Source organism: Xenopus laevis, chromosome 9_10S, assembly GCF_017654675.1.
Source record: "Xenopus laevis strain J_2021 chromosome 9_10S, Xenopus_laevis_v10.1, whole genome shotgun sequence".
NCBI classification, from domain to species: domain Eukaryota; kingdom Metazoa; phylum Chordata; class Amphibia; order Anura; family Pipidae; genus Xenopus; species Xenopus laevis.
Window position 1 is genome coordinate 12,734,045 of NC_054388.1, and position 15,634 is coordinate 12,749,678.

At 41.5% G+C, this 15,634-nt stretch overlaps 1 protein-coding gene across 1 annotated transcript; it reads left to right on the top strand.

Annotated features, from left to right (window-relative positions):
- The first annotated feature begins 2,188 nt into the window (after nucleotides 1-2,188).
- pck1.S (phosphoenolpyruvate carboxykinase 1 S homeolog) lies at nucleotides 2,189-7,522 on the top strand. The gene is given in 10 exon segments (NM_001086477.1): nucleotides 2,189-2,266; nucleotides 3,076-3,316; nucleotides 3,608-3,789; nucleotides 3,886-4,089; nucleotides 4,378-4,565; nucleotides 4,772-4,934; nucleotides 5,099-5,323; nucleotides 5,487-5,618; nucleotides 6,000-6,095; nucleotides 6,372-7,522. Coding segments are annotated over 9 exon segments (1,869 nt in total). The 5' UTR covers nucleotides 2,189-2,266; nucleotides 3,076-3,092; the 3' UTR covers nucleotides 6,827-7,522.
- The last annotated feature ends 8,112 nt before the right edge of the window (nucleotides 7,523-15,634 follow it).

A 15,634-nucleotide genomic window follows, 5' to 3' on the forward strand; every position in this document is an offset into this window, starting at 1 on the left:
ATTTTTGGGGAGATTCTGCTGGTCACAATTGAATATCAGTCTGCTCTGTAGTTACACCACTGTGTATAGCACTGATACTTCTTGTAAACTCTATAACGCTCTTACTGTCAGATACTCTCTCCTTGTACAGCATTGATACTCTCTCCTTGTCAGATACTCACCAGCTACTACAGCAGTCTGTTAAACATGTGCTGAGTTAATAATGAATTTAAGTACTTACAAGTCTGTCAGCAATTGATTCAGTTGCCAAAAGACTGCTCTGCAATCAGTTCAGCCACTGCAGGTTTGGTTAGGGCAAAGAAAGTGCAACTTCTACACAACAACTTCTGAGTTCTCACCTGTCCTGTAGCTGTGTGCATAGAACCAGCCAGTGTCATGGCACAATGGGCAGGGGATGTTAAATGTTGAATGTGTTGTATCCTCCTTGGATATTGAATCTCATGTACTGATCTGAGATTCCTCGATGAACCTGTTGTACTTACCAGGACTCCTGCATTTAGGTTGGTCACCATTAAGGAACTGCACCTTTGGGCCCTGGTGCACTGCTGAGCAGAATCTGTTTTATACAATTTACAATTAGACCATATTCTACTCTTACTCCCTTCCACTACAGGGAGAGGACTGCCATTACCAGGGTTCAAATAAAAGTGACTGCCCAAGTCCTTGCTTACAGAAGGGCACTGCAGTAAAGCAGTTGTAGTTAGGAAGAGTGGGGTTGGGTTGGGAAAGATGGAGAAAATTGGATAAAGTATATGCGAACACGAGGATAAGATGGAGACAGTAGGGCAAGATGAAGACAATACAGCAAGATGGAGACAGTATGGTAATATGGTGAAAGAAGAGAAAGATAGAGACAGTGGGTCGAGATGAAGAAAATAGGAAAAGTCAGTAGGGCAATATGGGTACAAGAGGGCAAGATAGAGACAGTAGGACAAGATGGAGAAAGTAGAGCAATTTGGTAAAACAAGGGCAAGATAGAGATGGTATGCCAAGATGGTGACAGTAGTGCAAGATGGAGACAGACAGAAGAAGATGGTGACAGTACAGCAAGTTGGAGACAGTAGGGTAATATGGTGAAAGAAGAGAAAGATAGAGACAGTAGGGCAAGATGGAGAAAATTGGACAAGATAAAGTAAGTAGGGCAATATGGAGACACAAGGGTAAGATGGAGACAGTAGGGCAAGATGAAGGCAATAGAGCAAGATGGAGTCAGTATGGTAATATGGTGAAAGAAGAGAAAGATAGAGACAGTGGGTCGAGATGAAGAAAGTAGGACTAGATAAAGTCAGTAGGGCAATATGGGTACAAGAGGGCAAGATAGAGACAGTAGGGAAAGATGAGGAAAGTAGGACAAGATAAAGTCAGTAGGGCAATATGGGTACAAGAGGGCAAGATAGAGACAGTAGGGAAAGATGGAGAAAGTAGGACAAGATAAAGACAGTAGGGCAATGTGGGGACAGGAAGGCAAGAGGGCAAGATGGAGACAGTAGAGCAATTTGGTAAAATAAGGGCAATATAGAGATGGTAGGCCAAGATGGTGACAGTAGGGCAAGATGGTGAAAATTGCACAAGATAAGGTCAGCCAGGCAATGTGGGTACACAAGGGTAAGACGGAGACAGTAGGACAAGATGGAGACAGTAGAGCAAAATGGAGACAGTATGGTAATCTGGTGAAAGAAGAGTAAGAACTGCAAGCACTGGAAGAATTCTGGTTGCATTATTACACCTTCCCTACCATGTATCATGGTGCTGTACAAGTCAACGTAACAAGAGCACATTTTCCCTGGATCAGCAGATTGTATTTTGCCAGAGCCATTTGAGTTTAAAAGTGTTGATTTATGATTTTTGTTTGTGGCCAGCAGAACTTTGGCTGCAGTGTTCCCCTGGAAGGCTATTAGTGTCACAACAAGGTGATAATGAGCCTAAGCACTGCCTGTACCCTCTCCTGTCACTTGTTAAATCATTAAACTCTTAAAGGAATTTTGTTGTTTTAAAATATCTGCTGTGACAAAGCATGTTTGTGCCTCTGGGAACAGGACAGTGAAATGACGTTGGGGCAAATTTACAAGAGCTGTTTTTTCCCCTAAGTTAAAAAAAAAGATAGAAAAAAGGGAGGGAGGGGCAGTGTGGGGGAGGCGGGGCTTAGACTATTTAAGTAGATGGAATCCTTACTGGCATCACAAGAAGAGAAAGAGGAAACAATAAGTAGAGAATTCTTTCCTAGAAGAAAGAAGAAATCCTATTTCCTAAGGTGAAGGAATCTACAGTGAGTATCTACAACTATATGTCTGAATGGTTCAATTATTGATAATGTATTAATTATTATTGGTATATATTTATATTATTGACTTCAAGTTGCTTCTTTTTATTGGACTTTCCTATACTGTATATAATATTATGTTTATAAATGAATATATTGTTACAAAAAAACAACACTGCAAAACACTATTATTTCACCTTCTGCTAAATATGCCAACCAAGGTGCAGTTAAATCAAGAAACCTCAACTTTTAGAAAAAAGAAATCTAAATACAAATTAGAAGTCAAAGGGGATTATTTATTAAGTTCCGAATACCCGAAATCCGAAAAAATTCAGATTTTTTGGACCTAAAAAAAAAATCCGAAATTTTTCCAATGGTATGTAAACCCTGAATCCGAAACCCAGGCATCTAAAAGCTCTCGAGGTCCTGTATAAGTCAATGGCGAAGGTCCCAGTTTCTGCGCTGATGTCTGTACTGATAGCCGATGATTTCGGGGGTTTCTGAGCAAAAAACTCGGGAAAGCTCTGGAGTTTTGCCTAACCCTATTTTTTCTGGCTTTTTTCTTCATAAATAAGGTCCATTCGGGAATTCTGAGTTGCTCGAAGTTGGATTTTAGAAATACTGAGATAAATTCGGGCCTTGATAAATAACCCCCTAAGTGTATGTTGGAAAACTGGGGTATCCACAAAGAACTAGTGAACAACAGTGTTCCACCAGTACAGTGTGCTGTTTATTTGCTACACTGGATAGATCAGCTCTTTCAGGAGAGTAAGAAGAATATACTCACATGGATATATTGTTTCCACCCTATACAGAGTCTATAGACCCCACCATGCTTTACCAGATACAGGCAGAGCTGCAGATCACTGGCACAGTGAAACAGGGCAGCCTGAATATGCTCAGCCCCACAGTACAGAATTATATCCTCACTAATGCCAAGATCTGCCAGCCAGACTATATCCATATCTGTGATGGCTCCGAGGAGGAGAATAAGAAGCTTCTCCAACTGATTGAGGAAACTGGCATGATCACCAGACTGCATAAGTACAAGAACTGGTAAGTGGGTGCTATACATATATATATATATATATATATGACTAACTCATATCTACATACCTATCCATTAATATCTTCTTTCTTTCTTTCTTTCTCTTTCTTTCTTTCTTTCTTTCTTTCTTTTTCTCTCTATATATAAGCTACACATCACTATCTAGCTAACCATCTATCTGTCTGTATCTAGCTGTCTATCTGTCTATCTATCTCTCTGTATAGTTCTCACATGTTATATATAGATATATCAGAATAAGGCAGTGCTCACAGATGTATGCCCTCTCCCCCCTGGTACAGCTGGTTGGCACGGACAGATCCACAGGATGTGGCGAGGATTGAAAGTAAGACAGTGATTGTCACTCAGGAACAGAGAGACACCGTACCCCTGGCTAAAAGTGGGCAGAGCCAGTTGGGGCGCTGGATGTCAGAGGAGGACTTTAAAAAAGCCTTTAAATCCAGATTCCCTGGTTGTATGAAAGGTGAGCGCTACATACCTTCTCACTGGAAATGTTTCCATATATGTGGAAGCTACCATATTTGTATTTATTTCTCTTTTCTTCCTCTCGTATACACAGGTCGCACAATGTACGTCATCCCATTTAGCATGGGGCCAATCGGGTCCCCGCTGTCCAAGATTGGGATTGAGTTGACTGATTCCCCATATGTGGTGGCCAGCATGAGAATCATGACTCGGATAGGAACGGCTGTCCTGGAGACTCTGGGGGATGGAGAATTTGTGAAGTGTCTACATTCTGTTGGCTGTCCTCTTCCCCTGAAAAGTAAGTGTCTGACCTGTATCCCCCAAAATGTTATTATACAATATACTACAACTCCCAGAACTCCCAACATGACTTTTAACAGCCACTTGACATTGTACTTCAACAGCAACTGAAGGACTCTAGTAATCTTGCCCTACCGTCTCCAACATTTCCTACCATCTCCAATTTTTCCTACTGTCTGCATCTTGTCCTGCTGTCTCCAACTTTTTCTACAGTCTCCAACTTCTCCTACAGTCTACATCTTGTCCTTCTTGTCCCACATCACTAATTTCCATTTCATCCATCTAGAACCTCTAGTAAACAACTGGCCTTGTAATCCTGAGCTGACTCTCATCGCCCACATACCCGAACAGAGAGAGATTATTTCCTTTGGAAGTGGTTATGGAGGAAACTCCCTGCTGGGGAAAAAGTGCTTTGCCCTTAGAATTGCCAGCCGAATCGCCAAAGAAGAAGGGTGGCTTGCTGAGCATATGCTGGTAAGAGGAACCTTCCTTGTAAAACTGTAGTCATGTTGTAGTCCTTTCTCTCAGTAAGTCCTGCCCAGCTTTATGGCTGAGATTCTAGCTGTCTTTAAACAATATATCACAGTGGCACAGATCCTATCTGATACCCACACCAAATAGTTTAAGTTCTGACAAAACCATATGACAGTGACCATCACAGTTTGGATGCTTCTTTGCAGATTTTGGGTATCACCAATCCTCAAGGAGAGAAGAAGTATTTTGCGGCAGCATTCCCCAGTGCCTGCGGGAAAACAAATCTTGCTATGATGAAGCCTTCAGTTCCAGGCTGGAAGATTGAATGTGTCGGAGATGACATTGCATGGATGAAGTTCGATGAACATGGTACGTATAACTGATTAATTATACTTTAAGACTAATATTTAGGCACAGGGATGTACATGCCAACCTCCAGGGTATTTTTGATTAAGCCTCTGACATGTATTTTCCATACAGTAATTTTTCCAACGGGTGGCCTGACACTTTTCTCACTTGATATTGATCTGTAGGAAACCTAAGGGCCATCAACCCAGAAAATGGCTTTTTTGGGGTCGCACCTGGCACATCTGCAAAGACAAACCCATATGCCATGGAGACCATTCGAAATAACACAATTTTTACCAATGTGGGAGAAACCAGTGATGGAGGCATTTATTGGGAGGGCATTAACAAGTGTTTGGATCCAGGAGTCACCTTGACCTCTTGGAAGAACAAGGAATGGACCCCAGAGAATGGTAAGCATATCCATCATGCACTTCAACAAATAGGAAGGGTTGGCTTTGCCATGATCTCTTTAACCTTCTCCTCTAGGTTTGTGGCTAAACTGTAACTCCCAGAAACCCATGCATATAAATAATATATATTTTATCCTATATACATTTCTTCTCTCTCTTCTAGGGGAACCTTGTGCTCACCCTAACTCCAGGTTCTGCACACCTGCAAGCCAGTGCCCAATCATTGACCCTGAGTGGGAGTCCCAGGAAGGTGTACCCATCGAGGGCTTAATTTTTGGAGGGCGTAGGCCAGCAGGTTAGTGTTTTATATTTTCTATATTACATATCACCTTAGGGTTTCTGCTATATGAATCTATAAAAACTGTACCAGGAGCAGTGATTTGTTTGGGACCCCCATATTTGCAATCCAGTCTGCAGTCTTTTATCTGTTTCACAGTTCCCAGAATCCCCCTGTCGGCTGAAGACTGAAGTAATGAGTAAAATAAAGTTTGGTTGCCCACATAGACAGTGCCCTAGTGAGACTTAAACCAATAACCTAGGAAAGAATGAGGTCATGGGTTCAATTCCATATTATTCCACCCCTTTAATTTTCAGACTTCAAAAAGAATACAGAAGTTGCAATTTTTGAATGTGTTTCCAAACCTTTCTTTAATGCTCCTGTTCTGGTGATACACAGGTGTGCCACTGGTCTATGAGGCTTTGAGTTGGCAACATGGTGTTTTTGTTGGATCTGCAATGAGGTCTGAAGCAACGGCGGCAGCTGAACATAAAGGTAAATGCATATCACAGATCTGCATTCCTCCCTAAAAATGAAAAAGTTTGTTCAGATTATGCAAATTCATATGTTCCTATTGACAAATCAAAGTTGGATGAGGTACCAGGGGCTCAAGTGGTAGTTTTGAAATGGAGCAGCCAGGAAATTTTGAGATGGCTGGCATTCCTATAACAACTGAATTAGCCTAGGATGCATTATTCAGGCCTAATGAGGTCTATTTAGATAACAATATGAAAGGAAAAATGTCTAACAAAACTTAACATTTCTTAACAGGCAAGGTTATCATGCATGATCCATTTGCCATGAGACCTTTCTTTGGTTACAACTTTGGGAAATACCTTGCTCACTGGCTCAGCATGGAACACTATCCATCCACCAAGCTGCCAAAGATCTTCCACGTCAACTGGTTCCGTAAAGACAAAGAAGGCAACTTCCTGTGGCCAGGCTATGGGGAGAACATTCGCGTCCTCGAGTGGATGTTCAAAAGGATCAATGGAGAAGACTGCGCCAAAGAGACGCCCATCGGCTTCATCCCGGCTGAAGGTGCCTTGAATCTGAAAGGACTTGGTGATGTCAACATGGAAGAACTTTTTGAAATATCTAAGGAATTCTGGGAAGAGGAAGTGAAGGACATTAAAAAATATCTAGATGACCAAGTCAATGCTGATCTACCTTATGAGATTGAAAGGGAGTTGTCTTCATTAGTGGAAAGGCTTAAGCAATTGTGAACAAGAGTGGTAGGATCTGACTTAGGTCTTAGACTTTCTAAAATAGAAGTGGGCAGCATGCCGGCAGCCTTGGCATAGTGTATTATAATTGGTGATGGTTGGGTCACTATTATATAAGCTGTGAACAAATCGTTTTAGAGTAGAAGTTTAGGATAAAATTATTTTGTCTTCCTTACTCAATCACAGTCCTCTGGGGTGATTACACTATGTGGGGATCAAATCAGATTAGTAGGGTAGACCCCTTGTACTGTATTTTTAGGAACACTGTCTTACTGTAAAGCACTTTCGTGTTGATGTGTACCTTCTGTTTCCTTTGGTAGGAGAGTTTTTTTAGTGTGAATGTACAGTGCAAGAGTTTAGGGTTTAGTGTGTGCCTCATCTAGTGAAATAAGACTTGTGAGTCAATGCAAATCATCACTGAAACAATGAATTCATACAAAGGGGACACAATAAAGCTAAAAATAAATATATGAATGAGGAAGAGTGTGAAAAACTCTTTGGCTGTGTAATTCAGAGGAAGCCGAGGAGGAGGAGAAAGGGCAAGTAATATACTAGACAATTAGGAATTTTTTTTAAATTAAATATACAAAAATTGTATATCAACTTTTTATATCCTATACATTATGGTATATGTTCTATTGTACCTGTTTTTGTTCAATGTGAAATTTCAATACAATTTTTATAAAAAAAAAAAAAGAGTTTGTTTCTTGGAATTTTCAGTGTGGGGGGTGGGGAGACTTTATCCAGCACCCATCAAATAAAAACTGCCATCTACCTTTTTACAAGGGTGTATCAGGATATCTTGTAAATATTACCAATGCTGTCCTTTTTGTTTAAAATCGAATCATCCCTTGCTGGTCTATAATTAAGGTCCATCATTAGACTTCATACAATGACCAAAAGTGAAACAATGGCCATACACAATGCAAATTCTAGTGCAAATTTAACATTAAACCTAGTAATACAGAAAACCCCAGACGTACAAAGGGCTTAAAGAGGGCTATATACAGTATAGATCAGATAAAAAAACATTGGTTTAAAAAGTAGAAAAAAATCTTTATTCAAATCAGCCTTACGCGTTCTGTGTCCAAAGACACTTAGTCATAGGCCTAATGGCAAAGTGTCTTTGGACACGAAACGCGTAAGGCTGGAGATGACGGTTTGAATAAAGATTTTTTCTACTTTTAAACCAACGTTTTTTCGTCTGATCTATATGTTGCCTAAACCTTCTCAACATTGTATACGGATTATCCGCTCCCCTGAGCTGAGGGCTTGGGGATGGAGCACCTGGGCCACTTTTCGAGTTATTTTACTACAAGTGGATACAGTAGTGTAACTAGAGGGGGGCGGGCCCTGGTGCGTGATGCGGAGCCGGGCCCCGCCCCCTCTGTACGGCCCGCATTTGTCAGTGGCGCACAGGCTGCCGAGGGGCCCTGAGGGGGCGCGGGCCAGCTGCCATATTAGCTTGGTGTGACGTCACTTCCTGCCTTAACCTTTCCCTGCTCACTTATAGCTCTGGGCTCAGATTACAGCAGGGAGGGAGGAGGGGAAGAGGAGCAAACTGAGCATGCTCAAGCCCTAGCCCTGGAGGTTTAAGCGAAAACAGGAAGTCTGATACAGAAGCACAATAGATACAGAGTACACAATAGAAGGAAAGAAATGTGGTGGGGTTTTTTTGACAGAGGACTCAGAGCAGCATTACTTTGAGGGTTTACTTGTGTATAATCGTTTCTGATGAGGCTTACATTGTTTTAACCTTTCCTTCTCCTTTAAAGAGGACCATACACAGGCCAATAAAAGGTTGGCCCTCCTACAGGCTTCCTAGACTGCCGTCTGGCTGAAAATCTCCCAGATATCAATCGGACAGGTTCATAAATCCAAATGTAGGGCCAGCTTTACACAGTTGTGAACAGAACTCCAGCCAATAGAAAGATTACACTGGAATGAGCCCAACATGACTAACATTCGTCTCCCTGGGCTCAGGTAACATTAGCCGTGGTCATGGTCAGAGTGTCAGGATGGAGTAAGTGCAGCATCAAACTATAGGAACATGTTGCTGAAGACCAATTTCTGTTGTAAGAAAGTTAAATACTAGTTGAATATGTTGTCAATAGCTTGTTGCAATACTAGTAGTCCTTGCAGCCAGTCTACAGGCAGACTCTCATTAAATACACCCCTGTTATTTATGGATATTTCTCGCTCGCTGATGTCAATCTATGAAGCAATACTCTTTCATTGCACAGATCTTGGCTCACTTACATATCTGCTTGCACTCCACATTCAATAAAGCAAATATTTGCCTTGCTGTAAACTCAATGATCTGAGAAGCTATAACCATCTCTATACTAAAGGGCAGTTGTTTGTAAATTCAACTTTTAGGCTTGGTTAATGCCTCATTAATGAAATTGTGCCCACAAACAACTATCCCCATAAATCAATATCTATCTGCACTTTCTACCCCAGGGGCTATTGATTACAGAGGGAAGCAGATTAAATCCTTTCTACCTGTAAATGTAACAAGCGGACATCCCAGCTGCTGCTACAATTTATTATTATTATTATTATTATTATTATTATTATTATTATTATTATTATTATTATTATTATTATTATTATTATTATTATTATTATTATGTAGCAATTTGTAGCAATTCAAGGACACTTTCTCTTTATCCTTCATGTTTGCTTTGTGGCTGTCTAATTGGAAATATTTAGAGATATATGCTTTATCAATTTCTTCTTACTTTAATTCAATCTATTATTATCACGTGTTAAAAGTGCTAATTAATGGGTGTATACATTCAACATATAAACATCTAGAACCTGTTACGATTTGTTCAGCCTTACCTCTATCATTGTCTGGGCTTGCTTAATTTACTTATTGCCTCTTCTTTTTCAGAGATGAAAGATGTGACCATTGAAAACGCTACAGTAGAAACAATCCCTACTAATTACATTTCTGCAAGAACAGTCCCATACATTCACGTGAATGGCAGCATAGATAGTCCCCTGTACTAAGCACAATTCAGCAAGAGCAGCCCCCTAAGTTTACTCATAGGCTGTACAGGGAGATACCATAAAACTATGGCAGCATAGGTATTCCCCTGTACTAAGCACAATTCAGCAGGGACAGCCCCCTAATTTTTCTCATAGTCTGTACAGAGAGATCCCATGAAACTATAGGTATTCCCCCTGTACTAAGAACAATTCAGCAGGAACAGTCCCCTAAGTTTGCTCATAGTCTGTACAGAGATCCCATAAAACTATGGCAGCATAGGTATTCCCCTGTACTAAGCACAATTCAGCAGAAACATCCCTCTAAGTTTGCTCATAGCCTGTACAGAGAGATCCCATAAAACTATGGCAGCATAGGTATTCCCCTGTACTAAGCACAATTCAGCAGGAACAGCCCCTAAATTTGCTCATAGTCTGTACAGGGAGATAACATAAAACTATCGCAGCATAGGTATTCCCCTGTACTGAGCCCAATTCAGCAGGAATAGCCCCCTAAGTTTGCTCTTAGCTCCCTCCTGGTGCAGGTGACCCCGCACTCACAATGGATATTATTTTTTTAAAGGACTTTTGTTTGCCCCAAATGGAGTGGGAGATCGATTAGCCTACAACTCTGCTGGAGGAAACTATTGGGGGGGATAACAGGTGCCCATTAAGTCTGCTGGACAGACATACAAACACTGTACTCAATAGGGCTGTAGGCACATTTATACTTCTGTCTCACGGGGTGCAGGCAAGCAGATGGCAACCGGGAAACAGATTCATTCGAGGTGGAACCCAAAGTAGGTTAAAACTTCGTCTTTATTAATCCAAATAAAACAATTTGTACACGAGGGCAGGGAGAGTAGCTTGACGCGTTTCGTGACCAATACGTCACTTCATCAGAAGCTCAAGCACCTCCCTTCAAAGATCACATTTATAACCACCACCAATAAAGGAAAAGATTCACCAATTAAAAGGTCACAGTAATTGCGTGTTAAGCCAAATCTGAATATACTTATATTACATTTATACTTCTGGACAGACATATTGGAGGAAAGCAGTGGGGATACAGTAGTGAGTGATGGGAGAGGCAGGGTACAATGAAGAAAGATGCTGCTGAATTGTAGGATATTACTATTGTACAACTATAACCTTTGTATTTTGTCTTTTTTACCATTTCCACATATTGAATCTTTTAAATAAAACTCTGGGTCACTCGGCTCAAAGAACCTGCTGTGCCAACTTAGGCAACCAAGTAGAACGCTCTGTACGTGTTTCCCCCCATCTGTGGAAACACGTTCTCCCACCCACCTTCAGCAAGAAAGGAAGATCCATTGGCTTGCACTCCTGACACTAGGATTATTTAGCCTTTAAACATGCTTTGTTCTGCACAGACACTGCATATTATGGTTTTTTTATTGATTTATATAGCACTGACATGTCCTGCAGTGCCGTACAGAGATTATATATCATTTCCATCAGTCCCGGCTCAAGGTCGCTATCACAGCCACACACAATAGGGTCAGTTTTTATAAGGAGCCAGTTCACTAATTTTCTTTAAATCACATGAGAATGGCTCTTCCCAATACCCAGTGACATTTGGACACCAGGAGACTCAGCACTTTTTATATAGAGCATAAAGCAATTTTCTCTTATTACCTAATATAGATTATACATACAGCGAAAAATTAATGGCGGCCCTCCTGCTGGGGTTCAACTACGGTTTGCCAGTGTGTCTTTAAGGGGTGTTAATGGGCCCCCCATAGTGCGGAGTTCTGCAGAAGAACAATGATAGGCAGAAAGAGTAGGGGCATAGCAGTAGGGATGTAGCGAACTGTTCGCCGGCGAACTTGTTCGCGCGAACTTCGACCGTTCGCGTCCGCCGAATGTTCGCGAACGTCGCGCGACGTTCGCATTTTGAGTTCGCGTTCGATTCGAATACAAATCGTTCGACCATTCGACCATTCGAATTCCTTCGACCGCTAAAAATCGAACGATTTCCATTCGTTCGAACGATTGTAAGCATTCGAACGAATGAAAAGCATTCGATCGAATGCTTCGATCATTCGATTCGAATGAAAATCGTTTGATCGAACGATTAAAATCCTTCGATCGTTCGATTCGAACGATTTTAGCGGGTGTTCGAAGTTCGCGAACTGTTCGCGAACGTTCGCATTTTTTGCCGGTGTTCGCGAACACCAAATCGGCAGTTCGCTACATCCCTACATAGCAGGTTTAAATGGCTATATAGAGGCAGAAGAATATGAGATTTAAGATTAGGCATCTGCTTTGAGACCACTGGGAGCAACATCCAAGGTGTTGATGCTCAACATGTTGGGGACCACTGCTTTATATCAATGCTTAACCAGCCTGATGCCCTGCAGATGTTGGACAGTTCTACTTTATCTAATGATACTTCCCCATGTAAAGAAGCACCCACCCAAATAAAGGCTGTGGATAGGTAGGTTGGATTATGCATACTTAGAGCCGTGTAAGCGATGTATAGAGCAGTGTAAGGGTTAAGCAACCAGGGGCAGGAGAGGGGTGTGAGCTGCAACAAATCAGAGACCAGTACAGATCTGGCTAGGAGCCAGCTATAATCTAACCTTATATTGCATCACTCATTTCAGTGCTGGAGAAATTAAATAAACTACTGATATATACGATTGATAAGTAACAGGGGGTAAAGGGCAGGCCTGAAGCCAAGAGCTTACAATCAGTCAGTGACAATCAGTCTATGGTTTTCTGATTTCCCGTTTAACTTTTAACTCTATAAATATTTACTCTTTTAGCTCTGGCCCTTGCTGTCAATAGGGAAGAAACCGGCTTTGAGTATCATGAACTCAGCTGGCAGTCAAACAGATAGGAATAACTCTGCTCTGAAAAACAAGGGACAGAGTGCAACGTGGGCGATTTCATGTTGTGCGTCTGTATTGTGTGAACAAAGGAAAGAAGTGCAATAATACAGGGAACTGGCTGGAACCGAATTCACAAAATACAGAGGTCAACAAAATAGTAAATACGAATCAGATTGGTCCATTGAGTTGATTGGACAAACTGTCCAAAGCTTTTGAATTAAAGCAGAGCAGGCAGAAACCCTTCCAACACATTCTATTTGTCTCTGTCACTATGTATCTGGCACATATCTTCTGCTACTAATCCTTATTTCTGTAAGAATATGACAACAGAGCAAGCAGTAACCCTTCCAACACTTTCCTCTTTTCTCTGTCTCTATATATTAGGTACCTATCTAGTGCTACCAATCCCTATTTCTGTAGGGGAAATGAGACAGGGCAGGCAGTAAACCTTCCAACACCTTCCTTGATTGTCAGCAATATTTGTACCATCAGTTGCATGTCGGACTGAGCTTTTTTTTTATCATATTAAGTTTTCAAAAAACAACATAAAATGTTATATATTAAGAATCTATCTAGTTTTACCAATCCGTATTTTCTGTAGGGGAAATGAGAGCAAAGCAGGCAGTAACCCTTCCAACACTTTCCTCTTGTCTCTGTCCTTATATATTAGGCACCTATCTAGTGCTACCAATCCCTATTTCTGTAGGGAAATGAGAGAGAGCAGACAGTAACCCTTCCAACACTTTCCTCTTGTCTCTGTCCTTATATATTAGGCACCTATCTAGTGCTACCAATCCCTATTTCTGTAGGGGAATGAGAGCAGAGCAGACAGTAACCCTTCCAACACTTTCCTCTTGTCTCTGTCCTTATATATTAGGTACCTATCTAGTGCTACCAATCCCTATTTCTGTAGGGAAATGAGAGCAGAGCAGACAGTAACCCTTCCAACACTTTCCTCTTGTCTCTCTCCTAATATATTAGGCACCTATCTAGTGCTACCAATCCCTATTTCTATAGAGAAATGAGAGCAGACAGTAACCCTTCCAACACTTACCTTTTGTCTCTATCCCTGTATATTAATCAGCTATCTAGTGCTGCCAGCCTGCCAATCCCTATATCTATCAAGACAGACCCTCTTTCACAGTTATAATGCCATCTAGTGGTTAATTTTGCTTACATGTGTCTGTAAGTGACAAAGCTATCAAGACTAGTACAAAACACCGATAAAACATGTTTTTGTCCCTGTGTCCCATAAGCAAATATGAGGTACTGCACATGGGATACAATGATAGGACACCCCAGAAGGAGTTTATTGCCAGTCCTGGGCACTGCTATGAATGCTGTCCATGGTGCTGAATGTAGAGCAAAGAACTGTTACTATGGACACTGAATTTCAACAGCTGTGTTGTTTAGTAAAAAAAAAAAAACTGTGCCTAGCCAAGAATTTGGGAGCCATGCAGCGCACGTTGTGAAACACACAGTGTCCACTGAGCAGCGCATACTTTTGCAGTTTGTCTCTGGGCCATTTCACAAATGTAAGGTCAATTATACAATATACTCACTGCTGGCCATTGCTCTTTACACCATATGCACATTGCTGACTACTGTACCTTATATCATACACCACACTAACAGTATTGGTAATTCCTTGGAGATCTTTGCTTTACCTCCTGCCAAACTACACCCATCATATTTAAATGCTACTAAAGACAGATTATTGGGTCAATATGTGGTGTGTAGTATGTACGAATTCATGTTGAGCTCACCAGGTCCCTGACCCGGGCCCTGCTCATGGTATATACATACAAAGCAGCAGTTTTAGGTAGGAAGAGTAGGGTACAGTAAGCATAATAGAGCAAGATGGAGACAGTAGGGCAAGACGAAGACAGTAGGGTAAGATGGAGACAGTAGGGCAAGATGGAAACAGTTGTTTAAGATGGAAACAGTTGGTTAAGACAGAGACAGTAGGGAAAGATGGAAACAGTATTTAAGATGGAGACAGTAGGGCAAGATGGAGACAGTAGTGAAAGATGGCGACAGTAGGGAAAATGGAAACATTTGGCTAAGATGGAGACAGTAGGGCAAGATGGGGACAGTAGGGCAAGACAAAGACAGTAGGGCAAGATAGAGACAGTAGAGCAAGATGGGTACAGTAGGGCAAGACGGAGATAGCAGGGCAAGATGGAGATAGTAGGGCAAGATGGGGACAGTAGGGCAAGACAAAGACAGTAGGGCAAGATAGAGACAGTAGGGCAAAATGGAGGCGGCAGCATAAGAATAATGCAGTAGTAGTGATGGGCGAATTTGTCCCATATTGCTTCACAACGAATTTCATGAATTTCCAGCGAAATTCGCAAAACGGGCAAAAAATTCACTGGACTTTTGACAACGGCGACGATTCGCAGGTTGGTACCGGCAACATTGGATGCCTATTAAAATCAATGGGCGTCCGTTAATTGGCGCTGAAAAATCTTTGACGCCGGCAGTGAAATGCGCAAATTCGCCGCAAATTTACGCCTGCCGAATAAATTCACCCATCAATATTCAGTAGGCAAGATGAAGACAGTAGTAAAGACGAAGACAGAAGGACAACATGAAGGCAGTAAGGCGGATAAGTAGGGCAAGACAGAGGCAGAAGGGCATTTGAGAAAGATGGTGAGAGAAGAGTAAGATGATCTCGGGCAGGAACTGATGAGAATGATGTATAAGTAAGTAAATAATGATAATAAGATACAGTATCAGCAGTATGGCAGCTCCCATACATATTTCTTAAAATAAATAGGGAGGCAACGCTTTGCAGGAGGTGTTACAATACAAGACAGCTGACCCAGCAGCTGATGTGATTCCTAGAAGGATTGGGTGCCCTGCGTGTTTAAGATGTGAGTGTTAAGGGACCCAATAAATTCATGTTATGCCACTGCCACTTCCCATCTGCTTTACGTAACAGTTTGAGAAA